The 21,129-nt window shown below is 45.4% G+C and overlaps 1 protein-coding gene across 1 annotated transcript in view; it reads left to right on the top strand.

Annotated features, from left to right (window-relative positions):
- Positions 1-21,129, top strand: part of LOC115482215 (keratin, type I cytoskeletal 18-like) — a 93,334-nt gene that overhangs the window by 28,607 nt on the left and 43,598 nt on the right. The window contains 1 exon segment of the mRNA XM_030221837.1: positions 18,582-18,752. Coding sequence (XP_030077697.1) covers positions 18,582-18,752 — 171 coding nt within the window.

Genomic DNA, 21,129 nt, shown 5'->3' with positions numbered 1-21,129 from the left:
TGCAAGACTTAGCCAGTCAGTCATTTCCCAGTGCATCACACACACCAATGACTATATTGCATTTCCCCAGACCCAGCTGCAGAGACAACACACAATGACCAATTCTATTAAGTTCCCAATTCCTCTCTGTCTTGATGTCATTAAGAACATAAGAGTAGCCATACTGGGTCAGACCAATGGTCCATCTAGCCCAGTATCCTGTTTCTAACAGTGGCCAAGCAAGGTCACAAGTACCTGGCAGAAACCCAAAACATGGCAGCTCCACGCTATCAATCCCAGGGCAAGGATTTGTTTCCTCATGTCTGTCTCAATAGCAGACTATGGACTTTTCCTCCAGGAACTTGTCCAAGCCTTTTTTAAAACCCAGATATGCTAACCGCTGTTACTACATCCTCCGGCAAAAGGTTTGACTGCACCCATGTGGCCTCAGGCAACAGAAGGACTTGGTCCAGTAGGTACTGGATTTTAAGAATGGGGACAGTGCATCTTGTTTTTAATTGTACATACGTTAGTGGGGATCGGTTCTTAAAACATTGTAAATAATCACTGGTTTTTAAGAATGGGGACAGTGCACCTTGTTATTATTTATTTATTGGGATTTATTAACTGCCTTTATGAAGAGATTCAACCAAGGTGTTGAACAAGACCATGGAGATGTGCTTTGAAAAAAATGATGCCAAGGTAGCAGAATGAGTCAACAGTGAAGGTGGGAGAGCTGAAAAGATTAGGAATTATAGAGAGGGATAGATTACGGTCTTTTATAGATAAAGAATGAGATGATTTTTGAACAGCCAGACAGCCACTTCATCAAGACAAGTTTGAAGAGGCTTTAAATCAATGAAACAATTATCTATATAGTCTATCAAAAGAATATTGTCTGCATAGTAGTGGGCACTGATATTGAAGGACTGAATGAAGGGAGCCAGAGAATTGAGGAAAATGTTGAAAAGGACAGGGGAAAGGATGGAACCCTGCGGAACTCCACAGGACAGGGGCAAGGAGGAGAAGAGCTGAGCAGTAGAGGTGGATACTGCAAATGAATAGTTTTCTAAGAAAGAGGAGAACCAACCAAGGACCTGACCAAAGATTCTGATTGCCGACAGTCTATGTAATAAGAGAGGATGGTGGACTAGGTCGAATACAGCAGAGAGGTCTAGGGAGACCACAAGGGCAATGTAACCTTTCTCTAAGTAACTGTGAAGTTCACAGAGAAGAGAAGAAAGGATGGTTTTAGTGCTATGACTATATCTGAACTCTGATTGGCACAGGTGAAGGGCATTAGTGGATTCAATATGAGTGATGAGTTGATGATAGATGATATTTTCCTATGAGTCTAGATTGGAATGGTAAGTTAGAAATGGACCAGTGTAGAAGAGGTTAGACTCTTCTTGATTATGGATTGTAATTTTATTTTCTTTGTTCTTATTTCTCTCCATGATGGGGGCTACTAGATTGGTTTATTATTATTTTGTTTTATTTATTTCTATTTGACGTTTTTTTCTGTTTTACTTGTTTTAATATGCAATGTATATAATACAATTTGGAGAAAAAAAAGAAATGGGCTAGAAATTAGCAGGAGCACTAGGATCAAGGGAGGTCTTTTTTAGGACGGGCCATACTATAGCCGACTTCCAAGAAGAGGGAACAGTGCTAGACAAAAGACTCTGGATTATGATCTGATGAGCATGGGGAAAGAGGAGATTTTCAGCCTTTCAGGTGGAACGAGATCAAGAGAACATGGAGCAAGGTTCATAGAGGAGAGGACATTGGAAAGGTAATCAATTGAGAGAAGATTAAATGCACTCTAGGATGAGGTCAGAATGGTTGGGAGAACCTAGCATTGGAGGCTGGTTGGGAAAGCAAACTTTGTAAATCATTGATCTTGGCATGAAAATATTGAGCAAGCTGAACAGAGAAAGGCACATGTGAGGTGGAGTTACCCTTAGAATGGGTAGGGGAGGTTAAAGAAGTATATGCACCAAATAGCCATTTATTAGGTTTAAGTGAAGAGGATATGAGATTAGAGAAATATATTTTCTTGGCTTTCTTAATCTGAGTGGTGTAAAAACATTGTTACAATCTACAGGTATGAAGGGCATTAGAAGAGTAATATTTTTCCCAGATTCTTTCGGCTCTGTATACTTGACATTTGAGCAAGCGGAGGCCATGATGATACTAGGGTTGTCAACGCTGAATGGAGAGACAAGAGAATTGACCTAGTCATTAATGAGATTATTTAACGTGGAGTCCCAGCACTGAACTTTCTCTTCAAGACAGGAAGCGGAGAAATCTTCAGGGAAGGGGGAAGAAAACAGTGGAATGGTATCACGGTCAAGACATTCAAGTCTGGTCCAGTACCCAGATGGAGGGGAACACTGGTTGAGAGCAGGAGGGACAGCATAAAAGAGAGGAGAAAGTGATCCAACCAGGACAAGGGGTTTCCTAGTAAATCAGAGATCAAAGAAATCAAAGAAGTCAAAGAAATAAGTAGGTCCAAGGTATGCCCACCAGAATGGGTGAGATAGGATACAACCTGATGCAGTCTGAGATCAGAAAGAAAAGTAAGAAAACAGGAGGTGCTAGGATTCACAGTGTCATCAATGTGCAGGTTAAAATAGCCAAAAGTAAGAACATTATTTAATACATTGGCAGCATCAGCTAAGGTCTAGTAAACCAGCTCCCATTCACTGGCAGAGGGTGGGAGCAATAGAAGAGGAGCAAGTAGAAAGGAGGTTTAGAGTGTAGGATAGAGGAAAGTGAAGTGAGGATAACTCTTTGACAACTAGTCTAGGAAATGTAATTACAGCAAGGCCACCACCATGTTTAAACAGTCTTGATGAGTACAATACTGAATAATCATGTGGGAGGCATTGAAAAAGACAGGCTTCATTCATGGGTCTGAGCCAGGTTTCCGTTTGACAGAGGAGGTCCAATTGGTGAGCATCAATAAGGTTATGTGTGAGGGAAGATTTAGAGCACAGAGATCAACAGTTAAAAATGACAGCATTGCAGCAGGAAAACATTGAGAGTAGGGGGAAAGAACAGCAGGAGACAAGATTGCTTACCTCGTGAGTCCGGGAAGATTGACGAAGAGCAGGGACGCAGTGGCCTCTATGAACTGAGATGGTAGGTGCTGAGGATATGGATCAAAGAGAAAACTCCAGAGGTAGAAAAAATACCAAAGAGTTTAAAGATTGTAGGGCTAGCCGGTGGTATGGGGTAGTTCAAAGATGGTCAATGGAGGGAAAGCCAATGGCATATCAGATCTTGATGGAAATTGCTCCTCGGAGTTTGCTCCAAGGAACTTGATCAAGGAGCAAGACCTGCTCCTTGGGTGCACACCCACAATATGTGCCATCACAGCACACAACACCACAGGGTTGTTGAATAAATCAGTTTGTCAAGCATGAATGACGTCATAGTCATGTGGGTGGCAGCATCTTGGTGCTCATGAGAGAGCCAGAATAGGTACCGGATGGCAGTCAGATTTCTGCAGAGGGAGAGAATACAATATCAAACTCTATAGCACAAAACACAGTCAGCCACAGAAAACCGAGTAGACAACAGTGAAACACTGCAGGGCTGTTTAATAAATCATCACTTTGTCGCTCAAAATTGAGTCACAGTCACATGGTGGAAGCATCTGGGTGCACACGGGAGAACTGGAATAGGCACCGGATGGCAGTCAGATTTTTTTTTAAATTTATAAGAAGTCTTTATTGAAATTCAAAGGGTGGGGCAAAAATATAAACAGCAGCCAACAAAAAAACAACAATACAGACAATAACTTTTGGATCATAGAAACCAGCAAGGTAATATAGCCCTGAAAACAATCTCATAGGCCACCCCTTGCACCAAATGGAAACACTATGAAACTTCAAACCTACCCAAACCCCCTCCCCAACCCCCCCCCCCCCCCCCCCCACCTCAAGGAAACCAGGTACAGGAGAGGAACCAACTGTAATCAAAGAGATCATCAGTCAAGCAGAACAATGACTAAGAAAAGGTTCCCAGGTGACTTCCCATTTATGAAGCAAGTGTCGATGAACAGCAAACAGACACTCCATTTCACAAATGTACCATAATTTACTGAGTCACTTCACCAGCGAAGGAACAAACAGTCTGTTGTTTCCAGTGCTCTGCCTTGGTAACTCGAGCAGCACACATAGCGTGGTGCACCAAAAGAGCTTGTGGAGGCTTAAGTCCAGGCACGTTATTGGGAAACAGGAAAAACAATGGTGACCAAGAAATTGGGTGGTCCAACCAAACTTGAAGTCTATGTTGAATCATTCTCTAAAAATCCCGAGCCTTCACAGAAGTCCACCAAATGTAACCCTTTATACCAATCTCCCCACACCACCTCCAACACAAGCCAGAGGCTCCAGGGAAAATGTGCTGAAGGTGGGCAGGTGTTAAGTACATAAGTACATAAGTACATAAGTAGTGCCATACTGGGAAAGACCAAAGGTCCATCTAGCCCAGCATCCTGTCACCGACAGTGGCCAATCCAGGTCAAGGGCACCTGGCACGCTCCCCAAACGTAAAAACATTCCAGACAAGTTATACCTAAAAATGCGGAATTTTTCCAAGTCCATTTAATAGCGGTCTATGGACTTGTCCTTTAGGAATCTATCTAACCCCTTTTTAAACTCCGTCAAGCTAACCGCCCGTACCACGTTCTCCGGCAACGAATTCCAGAGTCTAATTACACGTTGGGTGAAGAAAAATTTTCTCCGATTCATTTTAAATTTACCACACTGTAGCTTCAACTCATGCCCTCTAGTCCTAGTATTTTTGGATAGCGTGAACAGTCGCTTCACATCCACCCGATCCATTCCACTCATTATTTTATACACTTCTATCATATCTCCCCTCAGCCGTCTCTTCTCCAAGCTAAAAAGCCCTAGCCTTCTCAGCCTCTCTTCATAGGAAAGTCGTCCCATCCCCACTATCATTTTCGTCGCCCTTCGCTGTACCTTTTCCAATTCTACTATATCTTTTTTGAGATACGGAGACCAGTACTGAACACAATACTCCAGGTGCGGTCGCACCATGGAGCGATACAACGGCATTATAACATCCAGCACACCTGGACTCCATACCCTTCCTAATAACACCCAACATTCTATTCGCTTTCCTAGCCGCAGCAGCACACTGAGCAGAAGGTTTCAGCGTATCATCGACGACGACACCCAGATCCCTTTCTTGATCCGTAACTCCTAACGCGGAACCTTGCAAGACGTAGCTATAATTCGGGTTCCTCTTACCCACATGCATCACTTTGCACTTGTCAACATTGAACTTCATCTGCCACTTGCACGCCCAATCTCCCAGTCTCGCAAGGTCCTCCTGTAATCGTTCACATTCCTCCTGCGACTTGACGACCCTGAATAATTTTGTGTCATCGGCGAATTTAATTACCTCACTAGTTATTCCCATCTCTAGGTCATTTATAAATACATTAAAAAGCAACGGACCCAGCACAGACCCCTGCGGGACCCCACTAACTACCCTCCTCCACTGAGAATACTGTCCACGCAATCCTACTCTCTGCTTCCTATCTTTCAACCAGTTCTTAATCCATAATAATACCCTACCTCCGATTCCATGACTCTGCAATTTCTTCAGGAGTCTTTCGTGCGGCACTTTGTCAAACGCATTCTGAAAATCCAGATATACAATATCAACCGGCTCCCCATTGTCCACATGTTTGCTTACCCCCTCAAAAAAATGCATTAGATTGGTGAGGCAAGACTTCCCTTCACTAAATCCGTGCTGACTTTGTCTCATCAGTCCATGTTTTTGTATATGCTCTGCAATTTTATTCTTAATAATAGCCTCCACCATCTTGCCCGGCACCGACGTCAGACTCACCGGTCTATAATTTCCCGGATCTCCTCTGGAACCCTTCTTAAAAATCGGAGTAACATTGGCTACCCTCCAGTCTTCCGGTACTACACTCGATTTTAGGGACAGATTGCATATTTCTAACAGTAGCTCCGCAAGTTCATTTTTTAGTTCTATTAATACTCTGGGATGAATACCATCAGGTCCCGGTGATTTACTACTCTTCAGCTTGCTGAACTGACCCATTACATCCTCCAAGGTTACAGAGAATTCGTTTAGTTTCTCCGACTCCCCCGCTTCAAATATTCTTTCCGGCACCGGTGTCCCCCCCAAATCCTCCTCGGTGAAGACCGAAGCAAAGAATTCATTTAATTTCTCCGCTACGGCTTTGTCCTCCCTGATCGCCCCTTTAACACCATTTTCGTCCAGTGGCCCAACCGACTCTTTGGCCGGTTTCCTGCTTTTAATGTATCTAAAAAAATTTTTACTATGTATTTTTGCTTCCAACGCTAATTTCTTCTCAAAGTCCTTTTTTGCCCTCCTTATCTCCAACGAAACAGAACTTTAACAGCGTTTTCCTTAAAGGGCACAGAAACTGAAACCTTCAACAGTGCTTTTTCCAGAGTGCTCCACTCATCCTCAGCCAAATTGAAGCCTAGCTCACGCTGCCAAATCAGATGATGTAAGGTGTAAACAGGTGACTGTGAACAAAGATGTTTATATAAACAAATTATCAGACCCCAAGTACTTCTCAAGTCCTCACATAGGTCTCCTAACAAGGAATCCTCCCAAAGTACCTTAGAACAAATACAGGGTGAAGAAAGAAAATGGGATAGTTGAAGGAATGCATACCTAACCTGGGGCAAAAGAGGGTATTCCTCCAGAAGAGTAGAGAAAGAAAGCAAAGTATCTTCCTCAAACATCTGACCCCAAGTCTTGATGCCAAGGGAATACCACCTTGTAAATGCTTCGGGGACAAGCCTAGTGGGGAACAGAAGATTAAAGGCTATGGGAGTGAGATGAGACAAGATTTGATCCTGAGACAGAAAAAGACTATCCCAATAATAAAATGTAGTATAAATTGAGGGACACAGCCTACTACCAAGACACCTAAGTTTATGAGAAAGCCACATTAGGGCATCCAATGATCTTGGACCCAGAGATATCTGTTCCAAATGAACCCACAATTTGTGAGGATGTGCCTAATACCATTCCAGAGCCGCATGAGCCTGAGCCACTCTATAGTACTAAAAGACGTTGGGAACACACAGGCCTCCTTTTCGCTTGTTCTGGTAGAGAAAAGAATGGAGTAAACTAGGTCTTTTACCGGACCAAATAAAGTGAATGATTCGGTCCTGCACCTTAGAGAGGAATCCCTGAGACAGACAGAGGGGGAAAACCTGGAATAAGTAAAGTAAACATTGTAAGACAGTCATTTTAACTGTAGCTAAACCAAGATAGATCCAAACCCTTCCAACGGTCCAAGTCACGAGAGAGGTCCCGAACAAAACCAAGATAATTAGCAGAAAATAAATCCGAATAGGACAGAGTCAAAAGAACCCCTAAGTAGCTAATTCCACGTGAGGCCCAAACATACCTCCTGGCCTAAAATACAGACAGACAGACAGGGCGAGCCTTGACCGGTCTGGAGGGTCTAGAGGAAAGAAAATTAGCAGGTAAGATCTAATTTCACCTTCCTCCACGACCCTCCAGACCGGTCAAGACGCGTGGGACGTACCAAAGCAATAAATATCCTATGGGCGGGATCCACGAAGGCCAGAGGTCAACACTGCAGCCCCAAAGCCTGCCTCTTCCTTGGCATGCACATCAATCCTATAATGCTTAACAAAGGAATGCAAGGAAGACCAAACCGCCGCTCGACAAATATCTAACGGAGGAATCATACTACACTCCGCCCAAGAGGCCGCCATTCCCCTGGTAGAATGGGCCGAAAACTCCTTAGGAGCCAAGCGACCTTTTAGCAAATAAGCCAAAGCAATCGCCTCCTTTAACCACCTTGCTATCGTTGCCTTGGAAGCTGCTGCTCCCTTTTTTGCACACCATGCAGAACGAACAAACGATCAGAAACTCTATACTCCCGAGTTCTGGAAATATAACAACGCAAGACTCTCCGCACATCTAGCTTTGCCAGACGACGCTGCTCCGTATCCCCCGCCAAATTACCCAAAACTGGCAAGGAAATGACTTGATTAACATGAAACTCTGAGACCACCTTGGGCAAAAAGGACGGCACTGGCCACAATGAAACCTTTTCCTTGGAAAAAATCAAAAAGGGTTCTCTACAAGACAAAGCATGAAGCTCCGACACCCTCCGAGCTGAAGTAATGGCCACCAAGAAAACCGTCTTTAAGGAAAGATCCTTGTCCGAAACAGAAACCAAGGGCTCAAATGGCGGCCTAACCAAAGCATCCAGAACGAGATTCAAATCCCACGGAGGCACCATCCGCCGCCGAGGCGGTCGCAGCAGCTTAACACCCTTCAAAAAGCGAACAACATCAGGACTAGAAGCTAAAGACTTCCCCTGAACCTTCCCCCGAAAACAGGACAAAGCTGCCACTTGTACTTTTAAGGAGGACAAGGCCAGACCCCTGTCCATACCATCCTGCAAAAACTCCAATACATCCGTCACCAACGCCCGAAAAGGAAGAACCTGTCTACCTGCGCACCAATGTTCAAAGACTCTCCAGACCCGGACGTAAGCCAACGAAGTAGATTGCCTACGAGAGCTCAACATTGTGGCGATAACTCTGGACGAAAAACCTTTCTTCTTTAACCTGTGCCTCTCAAGAGCCAGGCCGTAAGCGAGAACCGATCCTGGCATAACTATCGGTCCCTGACACAACACCACTGAATCTGACAATGGAAGAGGATCCGCTACCGCCAGCCATACCAGATCTCCGAACCACGGCCGACGCAGCCAATTCGGGGCTATCAAAATCACCCGTCTGGGGTGCCGAGCTATGCGTTGAACTACGCGTCCGACTAGCGGCCATGGAGGAAAAACACACAGCAACTCCTGAGGCCAGGGCACCAGAAGAGCGTCGATCCCTTCCGCTCGAGGGTCCCTCCGATGACTGAAAAACCTCAGAACGAGCATTGTGGGCCGTTGCCATCAGGTCCACCTCAGGAAGCCCCCAGACCGACACAATGCGCTCGAACACCGACCAATGCAGAGACCACTCTCCGGGGTCTAGAGTATGCCTGCTCAGGTAATCTGTGTCCACGTTGTCCACTCCGGCCACATGTGCCGCGGAGAGCGCTAGAAGGTGACTCTCCGCCCATTGGCACAACAGCTCCGCCTCCTCCGCGACCGCCTGACTCTTCGTGCCCCCCTGATGGTTGACATAAGCCACGGTGGTGGCGTTGTCGCAGAACACCCTGACTGCTTTCCGGAACAGAAGACTCTGAAAAGCCTGAAGCGCGAACCGAATGGCCCGAGTTTCCAAACGATTGATGGACCACTGAGCCCACCGACCTTGAGCTACTTGCCCGAGACAATGAGCTCCCCAGCCTTGTAGACTGGCGTCTGTGACGAGGACCACCCACTGCGGGGCCTCCAATTACTACTACTACTACTATTAAACATTTCTATAGCGCTACTAGACTTACGCAGCGCTGTACAAATTAACATGAAAAGACAGTCCCTGCTCAACAGAGCTTACAATCTAAATTGGACAGACGAACAGACAGCTAGGGGTGGTGAAATTGCAGTGGTAGGGGTGATAAGTGAGGGTGTTGAGTAAGAGAGTCATGGTTAGGAGTCGAAAGCAGTAGCAAAGAGGTGGGCTTTAAGCCTAGACTTGAAGACAGCCAGAGACTGAGCCTGACGTACTGGCTCAGGGAGTCTATTCCAGGCAAAGGGAGCAGCGAGATAGAAGGAACGGAGCCGGGAGTTAGCAGTGGTGGAGAAGGGGGACGACAGGAGACATTTACCCAGCGAACGGAGTTCACGGGGAGGAGTGTAGGGAGAGATGAGAGCAGAAAGGTACTGAGGAGCTGTGGAGTGGCACTTGTAGGTCAAAAGGAGAAGTTTGAACAGTATACTAGGAAATTCACTTTTTCAGATTGCCTGTGTCTAGCCACCACCGGAGACTGAGGCGTGGGATTACTGACAGCTGAAGACGAATGTCCAACTCCTGACTCAGTGGTGACCAACGACTGAGAAGAGCTAACTGCAACTACCGCATGTGCGCCTGGGCCCACGGAACTACCTCTATGGTGGCCGCCATCAACCCCAGGACTTGCAGATACTCCCGGGCCGTCGGTGCTGATTCCGCCAGAAACCGATGAATCTGACCCTGCAACTTGTGAATCCGGGGACCCGGCAAGAATACTCGACCCTTCTTGTATCGAAAAGCACTCCCAGATATTCCAGAGACTGCGACGGCACCGGATGACTCTTGCCGAAGTTCACTACCCAGCCCAGAGACTGAAGAAACTGAACCACTCGAGCAGTAGCCATCTCACTCTCCGACCTGGACTTGGCCCGAATCAGCCAATCGTCCAGGTACGGGTGCACCAGAACACCCTGCCTCTGCAAAGCCGCCGCCACTACAACCATAACCTTGGAAAAAGTTCGGGGAGCCGTTGCTAGTCCGAAAGGTAGAGCACAGAACTGAAAGTGCTTCCCTAATACCGAAAAGCGAAGAAATCGCTGATGAGCGGCACGAATAGGAATGTGGAGATAAGCTTCCGTCAAATCCAAAGACGTTAGAAACTCTCCGTCCTGAACCGTGACAATGACCGACCGCAACGTTTCCATGCGAAACGAGGGAACCTTGAGAGCTGCATTGACTCTCTTTAGATCTAAGATAGGCCGAAAGGCATCCTCCTTCTTTGGGACCACAAAATAGATCGAATAGCAGCCCGAGCCGCGCTGAGCGAGGGGAACCGGTACCACCGCCCCCAGCCTGATCAGACGAGCCAAAGTGTCCCGCACTGCTGCCCGCTTGAGCCTCGAATGACAAGGGGACTCCAAGAACCTTTCTGGAGGCGAACTGTCGAACTCCAGGGCATATCCGTCTCGTACCACCTCGAGAACCCACTGATCTGAAGTGATTTGGGCCCAGTTCTGGTAAAAAAGACTCAGACGAGCCCCTACCCGAATCAGAGCCTGGGCCCACACACCTTCATTGTGCATTACGCCCCGAAACCTGACCTCCCGTGGAAAAGTCACGCCCTCTGCGACGACTCCCACGAAAGGACTGGGTGTGCTGGAAGAACTGCCCTCTAGAAGCCCCACTAGACCTCCCTGGCCTATACCGACGAGCCTCCTTAAACCGACCTCGGGAGGAAGTACCCCTGGAAGCCGCCTCGGGACGAAAATCCGGAACCCGAGGGGCCTTGGCAACACTGAGACCTTTCACCAATTTATCCAATTCCTCACCAAAAAGCATGGACCCCTTGAAGGGAAGAGAACACAGCTTAGCCTTAGAGGCCGCGTCCGCAACCCAACCGCGTAACCAGAGGGCCCTACGCGCCCCCACTACCATAGCCATATTTTTTGCCGAAGCACGCAATAAATCATAAAGAGCATCCAACAAAAAGGACGATCCCATCTCCAGCTTGGCTAACTCCTGGACCTCCCGAGGAACCAACATCCACCGAATCATCCAGAAGCTTCTCGGCCCAACGAAAACACGCCCGAGCTACCAGGCCCCCACACACCGAGGCCTGCAAGGCGAGAGCTGACAGATCAAAACTACGCTTGAGAAATGATTCCAGCCTCCTATCCTGGGGGTCACGGAGAGCAGTACCTCCGTCTACCGGGATTGCCGTGGCTTTAGTAACTGCCGTCACCACGGCATCCACTGTGGGAGCCATAAAGGAATCCCTATCCTCCTGCGGAAGAGGATAAAGCCTCGCCATGGCTTTCGCGACTTTACATGGCGCATCCGGAACATTCCACTCCTGAAAAACCATATCCCGGAGATCCTTGTTCATGGGGAAGGACCGGGCTTTCCGCTGGATACCTTTAACTAAGGGATCCACCTGTCTAGCCTCCCCCATGGCTATCTCTGGCTGATCAAACTTAAGGGTGGCCAACACCTGATCTATAAGCTCAGACAGCTCATCCGCATCCTGCGAGCCTTCAAACCCCTCTGGGTCCCCCAATTCACTAAGCGCTCCGTCAGAACCACTCGGAGAAAAGAACTCCCCGTCATCTGACCAATCCACCCGTGGTCTTTTTGCCAACGAGGTACTAGCCCCCTCCTCCAATTGGGGGGGTCCCGTCCTCCATGCCTGATAGAGGGTCCACACGATCTCAGGGGGGAAATCAACCCCTACAGGAGCCTCAGACGGGCCTTTTGCGACCAAAACGGGGGCAGCGGGCCCAAAAACCGCTGATTCCAAAATGCACGCTGCTGACAAAATGGCGGACGTTCCCGCCAAAACCGGAGCCGCTGACGATGTCCCAAGTGGCGTCCCCGCTGCCCCAGCAACTCCCGAAACTGCCGGGACCTCTGCAGTTAACTCGGGGGGAGCCACCGCCACCGGCACCTGCTTCGGTTCACCACAAAGACGACACTGAGCTCCCGGGGATTCAACACCGCGGCACGCGCGACACCAGAGCAGTTTGCCCGCCATCTAAACACGAGGGCAAAACAAAAAACAATGCCGCGCGAGACAGACCCAAAAACTTCTTACTCACTCAACACACTCGCGCTGCTCTCACGCTCTAACAAAGAACTGAAACTCCGTTCGTTCCAAGCAGGAGAAAATTCACTGTTGCTCTAAAAGAAACAGGAACATCAAATTGGCAGCTGAGAATTGTGAGGCACTCAAGGCAACAGTACCAGGAAAGCAGCCGAGGCACAAAGCTGCCAGGTTCTCCAAACAGAGAGCAGCACAGGGGGAGGGACCCAAAATAGGTGTGACACCCCAGGGGGAAAACACTGGTCCCCACTGGACCCAGGGCCCCGAAGCACTTATTTATTATTATGATTTTTTTTTTTTTTTAAACACACGTACAGGGTATGCCAAGAATCAGAAAATGGTCAGGAAACCAACGAATCCCCGTGACCTAGTATCCAAACTACCTCACCAGACTATTGAAGACTGCACAGGCTGTCCTTCTACCTCTGCTGAGACTGAGAAAATACTGGCTAGTGGATGTACTGCACAGGTTATATATACAGTATTCAAAAGCTCAGTGTTTCTCAGTCTTCCTCTGCTGGTAGGAGGACATAACCCACGCGTCTTGACCGGTCTGGAGGGTCGTGGAGGAATTGCACATTGAGTGAAGAAACATTTTTTCCCATTCATTTAAAATTTACTACATTGTAGCTTCATTGCATGTCCCCTAGTCCTAGTATTTTTGGAAAGCGTAAACAGATGTTTCACATCTACCCATTCAACTCCACTCCATTATTTTATAGACCTCTATCTTATCTCCTCTCAGCCGCCTTTTCTCCAAGCTGAAGAGCCCTAGCCGCTTTAGCCTTTCCTCATAGGGAAGTTGTTCCATCCCCTTTATCATTTTTGTCGCCGTTCTCTGTACCTTTCCTAATTCTACTATATCTTTTTTTAGATGCAGCGACCAGAATTGAACACAATATTCGAAGTGTGGTCGCACCATGGAGCGATACAAAGGCATTATAACATCCTCATTTTTGTTTTCCATTCCTTTTCTAATAATACCTAACATTCTATTTGCTTTCTTAGCTGCAGCAGCACATTGAGTAGAAGGTTTCAACGTATCATCAACGACGACACCTAGATCCCTTTCTTGGTCAGTGACTCCTAACGTGGAACCTTGCATGACGTAGCTATAATTCGGGTTCCTCTTTCCCACATGCATCACTTTGCACTTGCTTACATTAAATGTCATCTGCCATTTAGATGCCCAGTCTCCCAGTCTCATAAGGTCCTCTTGTAATTTTTCACAATCCTCCCACGATTTGACTTTGAATAACTTTGTGTTATCAGCAAATTTAATTACCTCACTAGTTACTCCCATCTCTAGGTCATTTATAAATATGTTAAAAAGCAGCAGTCCCAGCACAGACCCCTGGGGAACCCCACTAACTACCTTTCTCCATTGAGAATACTGACCATTTAACCCTACTCTCTGTTTTCTATCTTTTAACCAGTTTTTAATCCACAATAGAACACTACATCTTATCCCATGACTCTCCAATTTCCTCTGGAGTCTTTCATGAGGTACTTTGTCAAACGCCGTTGTATCGCTCCATGGTGCGACCGCACCTTGAGTATTGTGTTCAATTCTGGTCGCCGCATCTCAAGAAAGATATAGTAGAATTGGAAAAGGTGCAGCGAAGGGCGACTAAAATTATAGCGGGGATGGGACGACTTCCCTATGAAGAAAGGCTAAGGAGGCTAGGGCTATTCAGCTTGGAGAAGAGACGGCTGAGGGGAGACATGATAGAGGTATATAAAATAATGAGTGGAGTGGAACAGGTGGATGTGAAGCGTCTGTTCACGCTTTCCAAAAATACTAGGACTAGGGGGCATGCGATTAAACTACAGTGCAGTAAATTTAAAACAAATCGGAGAAACTTTTTCTTCACCCAACGTGTAATTAAACTCTGGAATTCATTGCCGGAAAATGTGGTGAAGGCGGTTAGCTTAGCAGAGTTTAAAAAGAGGTTGGACGGTTTCCTAAAGGACAAGTCCATAAACCGCTACTAAACGGACTTGGAAAAATCCAAAATCCCAGGAATAACATGTATAGAATGTTTGTACGTTTGGGAAGCTTGCCAGGTGCCCTTGGCCTGGATTGGCCGCTGTCGTGGACAAGATGCTGGGCTCGATGGACCCTTGGTCTTTTCCCAGTATGGCATTACTTATGCCTTCTGAAAATCCAGATACACAATATCAACCGGCTCACCTTTATCAAAATGTTTGTTCACCCCTTCAAAGAAATCTAGTAGATTGGTGAGGCAAGATTTCCGTTCACTAAATCCATGTTGATTTTGTCTCATTAATCCATGCTTTTGAATATGCCATGAAATTTTGTTCTTTATAATAGTCTCTACCATTTTGCCCGGCACTAATGTCAGACTCACCGGTCTATAATTTCCTGGATCTCCTCTGGAACCGTTTTTAAAAATCGGTGTTACATTGGCCACCCTCCAATCTTCCGGTACCACGCTCGATTTTAAGGATAAATTAGATATTACTAACAACAGCTCCGCAAGTTCATTTTTCAGTTCTATCAGTACTCTGGGATGAATACCATCCGGTCCAGGAGATTTGCTACTCTTCAGTCTGTAGAACTGCCCCATTACATCTTCCAGATTTACAGAGAATTCATTAAGCTTCTCTGACTCGTCAGCTTCGAATACCATTTCTGGCACCGGTATTCCACCCAAATCTTCCTTGGTGAAGACCGAAGCAAAGAATTCATTTAATCTCTCCGCTACGGCTTTGTCTTCCCTGATCACCCATTTTACTCCTCAGTCATCTAGCGGTCCCACCGATTCTTTTGCCGGCTTCCTGCTTTTAATATACCTAAAAAAAAATGTTTACTATGGGTGTTTTTGCCTCCAACACAATCTTTTTTTCGAAGTCCCTCTTAACCTTCCTTATCAGCGCTTTGCATTTGACTTGACATTCCTTATGCTGTTTCTTATTATTTTTAGTCAGTTCCTTCTTCCACTTTCTGAAGGATTTTCTATTAGCTCTAATAGCTTCCTTCACCTCACTTTTTAACCATGCCGGCTGTCGTTTGGTCTTCCATACTACTTTTTTAATACGCAGAATATATTTGGCCTGGGCTTCCAGGATGAACAGCATCCACACCTGATGTAAATTTTTGACCCTCGCAGCTGCTCCTCTAAGTTTTTTTTCCACCGTTCTTCTCATTTTATCATAGTCTCCTTTTTTAAAGTTAAACGCTAACGTATTTGATTTCCTATGTATACTTACTTCAAAGCTAATATCAAATCCGATCATATTATGATCACTGTTATCAAGTGGCCCCAGCACCATTACCTTCCGCACCAGCTCATGTGCTCCACTAAGGACTAGGTCTAGAATTTTTCCTTCTCTCGTCGGCTCCTTGGTTGTTGGTGAAGTCTTACCTGGAGATATAGCGGAATTAGAAAAGGTTCAAAGAAGAGTGACCAAAATGATAAAGGGGATGGAACTCCTCTCATATGAGGAAAGACTAAAGAGGTTAGGGCTCTTCAGCTTGGAAAAGAGACGGATGAGGGGAGATATGATTGAGGTCTACAAAATCCTGAATGGTGTAGAACGAGTAGAAGTAAATCGATTTTTTTACTAGTTCCAAAAGTACAAAGACTAGGGAACACTCAAGGAAGTTACGTGGAAATACTTTTAAAACAAATAGGAGGAAACATATTTTCACTCAACGAATAGTTAAGCTTTGGAACTCTTTGCCAGAGGAAGTGGTAACAGTGATTAGCATATCTGGGCTTAAAAAAGGTTTGGACAAATTCCCGGAGGAAAAGTCCATAGTCTGCAATTGAAGCAGACATGGGAAGCTACTGCTTGCCCTGGGATTTGTAGTATGGAGTGTTGCCACGATTTGGGTTTCTGCCAGGTACTTGTGACCTGGCTTGGCCACTGTTTGGAAAACAGGATACTGGGCTGGATAGACCATTGGTCTAACCCAGTATGGCTACTCTTATGTATGTTCTTATGGCCATATCTTGCTAAAGATGTAAGAAGAAGTGGTCTAGAGGAAGGTGACAAGAATGATATGGGGCTTATGCCAAAGGACATATGAGAAGAGACTGGAAGACCTGAATATGTATACCCTAGAGGAGAGGAGGAACAGGGGAGATATGATACAGATATTTAAATACTTGAAAGGTTTTAATATAGAAACAAATATTTTCAGAGAAGGGAAAATGGTAGAACTAGAGGATATGAATTGATGTTGTGGGGTGGTAGACTTAGGAGTAATATCAGAAAATTATTTTTCACTGAGAGGGTGGTAGATGCCTGGAATGACCTCCCGAGGGAAGTGGAGGAAAACAAAACTGTGGCAGAATTCAAAAAGGTATGGGATGAACATAGAGGATCTCTAATTAGAAAATGAATTATATAAAAAAACAAGTGGTGCTTAGATGGTGACTCTAGCTACATCAACTAAGGCTGGTGCTGGGCTGAGGTCTGAGTCCCGCATATAGTCATCCGGTTTAGGATGGGCTGGAGAGAGCTTCGACAGAAACTCCAGTAATTTGGAACATAAGGACAGTGCTGGGCAGACTTTTATGGTCTTTGTCCCGGAAATGACAAGACTGATTTGGATAGGCTGAATAGGCTTTGATGGCAACTCGAGTAGTTAGAACATAAGGATAGAGCTGGGAGGACTTTTATGATCTATGTCCCAGAAACACCAAAGAAAGACCATGATCAAATATATAATACTAGTAAAAGAGGCCCGTTTCTGGAGCAAATGAAACGGGCGCTAGCAAGGTTTTCCTCCCCAACACCCCTCCCCTTCTCCCTCCTTCCCTACCTACCTACCGACCCCTTCGTCATTCTGACACCATTGCTCCGCACCTCCTGAACGCACCGTACACCATTGCTCCACCCGCGGTGTGTGACACCATTGCTCTGCCCTCGACGTCATCACGTTTGACGTGAGGGCGGGGCCCCCGAGACTTGGCGATTTCGGTGGCTTCACCACCACAAACCCTTCGAACCCGTCTTGAAGGAAGTGACGGAAGTGACGTCAGTGTCTTCAGAACGTTGAGGGTGAGTTTTATTATATAAGATCATGTTCATTGTTGATTTAAATCTTGAATTGATAATGAATGTGACTGTTGGGCAGACTGGCTGGATCATTCAGGTCTTTATCTGCCGTCACTTAATATGTTACTCTTGTGTCCATCAGCTGTCAAAGTCACTATTTAGACTGCAGCAACAAATGCTGTCATAGCAGTCTCTTAAAAATTCCCAAGTTCTTCTGAGCCCTGAGGGTTCTAGGGAGTTTATGCCACTCTGTCAGACTAAAACCAGCCTTAGTTGCCTCCTAGTATCCTCCATGTTTATCCCATTTCAATAAATCTCTTTGAAAATAATGTGAAAAGTGCTTTCCTATTTTAATTAAGTCCAGGCTCTTGAAAGAAATCAGAAGAACCCACCTCAGGTTATTTTAAAAGCCTCCTTTGTTTAAACAAATATGTGTATATATACAAATCCAAAGTTTTAAAACTGGACTCAATACACATATAAATTCTAGAGGTTTTTGTCTATCATAATTGCATTCTCAGACTGCATTACATTAAGGACCTAATTAACTAGGGGTCCTTTTACCAAGCTGTGGTAAAAGGACCCCTGCGGTGGTATCGGCACATGGGTTTGCCATGCGCCATGTCCCCTTTTACCACAGTGGCTAAAAGGCCTTTAAAAAAATGGCCATGTGGTAAGTTAACCACTTGCCACACAGACATTTCATGGGGAGCCCTTACCTCCACTGAGTAAACCCCTGGTGCTATAAATGTTAAAATATTTTTTGAAGTTTCATAAATAGCGCGCGGTGGGGGCAGGCACTACCTTCAGGCTCTTGCGGTAGCCTGGTAGTAGTGCTGGCTTGCCATGCTTTAGTAAAAGGACCCCTAAGCATTTTCTCCTTTGACTATGGAGAGAAAAAGAACAGTGAATAAAATTCTAAACTAATTTTCACAAGAGATTTGCACAACAGAAGAATGTCAAGAGGTTGTTAAAAAAGGAGCTCTGCATCTTTAAACATTCTGCTACTTCCTCTCTTGCTGCAGGCAGTGCGGGCTCTGCAGCAGCTGGTTCATCCTATCGATGAGGTTCAATTAGCCAAGGTGGAGGATGGGAGTGAAATGGAATTGTCCCAGCTTCTCAATGAGATCAGAACTCACTATGAAACACTCATCACCGGCAATCAAATGGAAAACATCTTTTCAAGCAGGACTCAGGTAATAGTTTCATAAACACAGGCACCTGACAAGATGAAATGATGTTATGTCTTTCCCAGATCTGCTTCGGTCTTTCTGAGGTACAATATTTCTTTTTCACTGTGGGACTACAAAGGACTTAGAGTTTAATATACTGTATGCTATTGCTTGTTGAAAGTCAGTTTTATTCATCTGATTTGCATCTTCCTATGTAATATATTTGCCTTCCTTCATTTACAACAGCTACTAGACTAATGTGTTTAAAAATATGATGACATGCAAGGCTGTACTCTGGCCTAATTTTTATACATTCCTCTGGAGGAATAGCTTTCAGCACCATCATATAGCAGCCATTTATATAAAGGATTGTTTACCTTCATAGCACATAATAAATCAAAGTATATCAATAAAATCTGTAAGCTAGTCAAGGTATATAAACATTTACGTTATTACTCAGTACCATAGTAAGAGGCCTAAGCATTAAAAAAATTATGTTAGCATTTAACGTGCCCCCAAAATTCCACTTAGAGGCGTAGTTATCAATGTTGCTACTGTTAAGATGTGTTATTTTACCATTAGCATGCTATTTTAGCACAGGTCCCATATTATGCAATGAAACCTAGTTACTAATATCTAGGGTTAGCACTACAATAATGTCTCAATGGTAGCCCATGTTGATGACTTCCCTCCTTAACAGTTATGTACTAAGGGGGGAAGTTATCAAAGAGGGCTACCATTAAGATGAATTATTTTACTATAGTTCATACCATTTTATGGGATTATGGGCTAATAGCATGACTTGTGGTAAAATAACCTGTCTTAAAGGTAGCCCATGTTGATAATTCCTGCCAAAATTTTAGCAAGCAGGCAGTAGTTATTACAATAAAATGGTCACACATACACTAACCTATCAAACTTTAATTTCTTTTTATTTATTTATTTATTTATTTTTATAGTCGCAATACACATTGCTAACACCCTAGATTAAAGAGACAGCAGTCACAACTGATCTGTACATAAAAAGCTGCAATATCAGAATTTAACACATACTAACTTTATACAATGTACCATCCAGTATTGGGAACCCCCCATAGCCCCCTGCATTGAGTTTTTGTGTTACCCCTATCTTCCATACACATTCAGATCACCTCCCAAACCTTATATATCTTGCCACACCATACACCCCCATACACCCTCCCAGTCTATACTCCCCGTTCCCCCCTCCCTAACCCATCGTATTTAGACAAGAGGCCCACAGATAAGCATATTGTCGATTAATCAGTTTGGGAGAGCCGCAGTAGGCCTGATTCTCATATTTGCCCACCTCTCTCATACGGATTTTCCACATTTCCCCTAATACCGGTTCTGAGGAAATCCAGCAGTGCAATATAGTTTTCCAGACCAGCTGTAACGAGACATACAGGAATCATCATTGCGGTTGCCTAAGCCCCTGACTCACCAATAATGATTGATCCCCCAATAATAGGGTCACATAGTCCCATTCCAAGGTTGTGTGTAATACATTATTTAAGATTAAAAATGCCTCGTTCCAGACCACCAGAGCCAGACATTCCAAAAAGCAATGAAGGAGGGTTCCCCCTTCCTTGCCACATTTACTGCATCTATCAGTGTTCCAGAGACCCATGGTGGCCCCTTTATATGCTCTATGTAAAATCTTGTAGTGTCTCCTGCAGATCTACTGCTTTGACCATATTATGTGGTGTAGGAAAAAGTTTTCCAAATGGTCCCAAGATGGTCCCAAGATCCTCATTCCAGCGGTTCACCAATTTCTCCATACCCCCTTAGGCCCTTTCATTGTTAGGACCTTATACCAAGTGGACAGGCTGTTGGCCTTACTGGGCATCTGCAGTAAGATTTTATCTATCGGGCCCCATGTCCACCTATCCCCGTGTTGCCCCCTAAGTGATGACCAGTAGTGCCGAACCTGCAAATATTGTAGCAAATTGCTATTTGGGACCTCCCATTTCTCCTTTACTTGGTCAAAGGTAAAGAAAACCGTCTGGTTATCGTCCATGAGTTGACCCAGTATCTTATACCCCCCGGGAATGCCGCATTACCCGTCATGCTAAGATACGGTGAGGCATCCGGGGTACGTTGTTGTTGCCGCCTCCACCATACCCACGCTCTCCTTATTGGTCTCAGGAATTCCAGTTTACTAGAGAGCCGGGGATCCCCACTGGAGCCTAAATGAAGCAAAATAAGAAAATTCCATGGATGGCTCCAGTCCTCGAACCCCTCTCTGGGAAGGAATCGTGGGCAGCCTCCTACTCCCCCATAAATGAGTCTCATCATTGCTGCCGCATTATATCTTCGGAGGTCCGGTAAGCCCAGGCCCCCCTGAGCTTTAGATAAGGATAATTTTGCATACCCGATACGT

This window comes from Microcaecilia unicolor, chromosome 12 (genome assembly GCF_901765095.1).
Source record: "Microcaecilia unicolor chromosome 12, aMicUni1.1, whole genome shotgun sequence".
NCBI lineage: Eukaryota > Metazoa > Chordata > Amphibia > Gymnophiona > Siphonopidae > Microcaecilia > Microcaecilia unicolor.
This window is presented reverse-complemented; position numbering and strand designations above follow the sequence as displayed.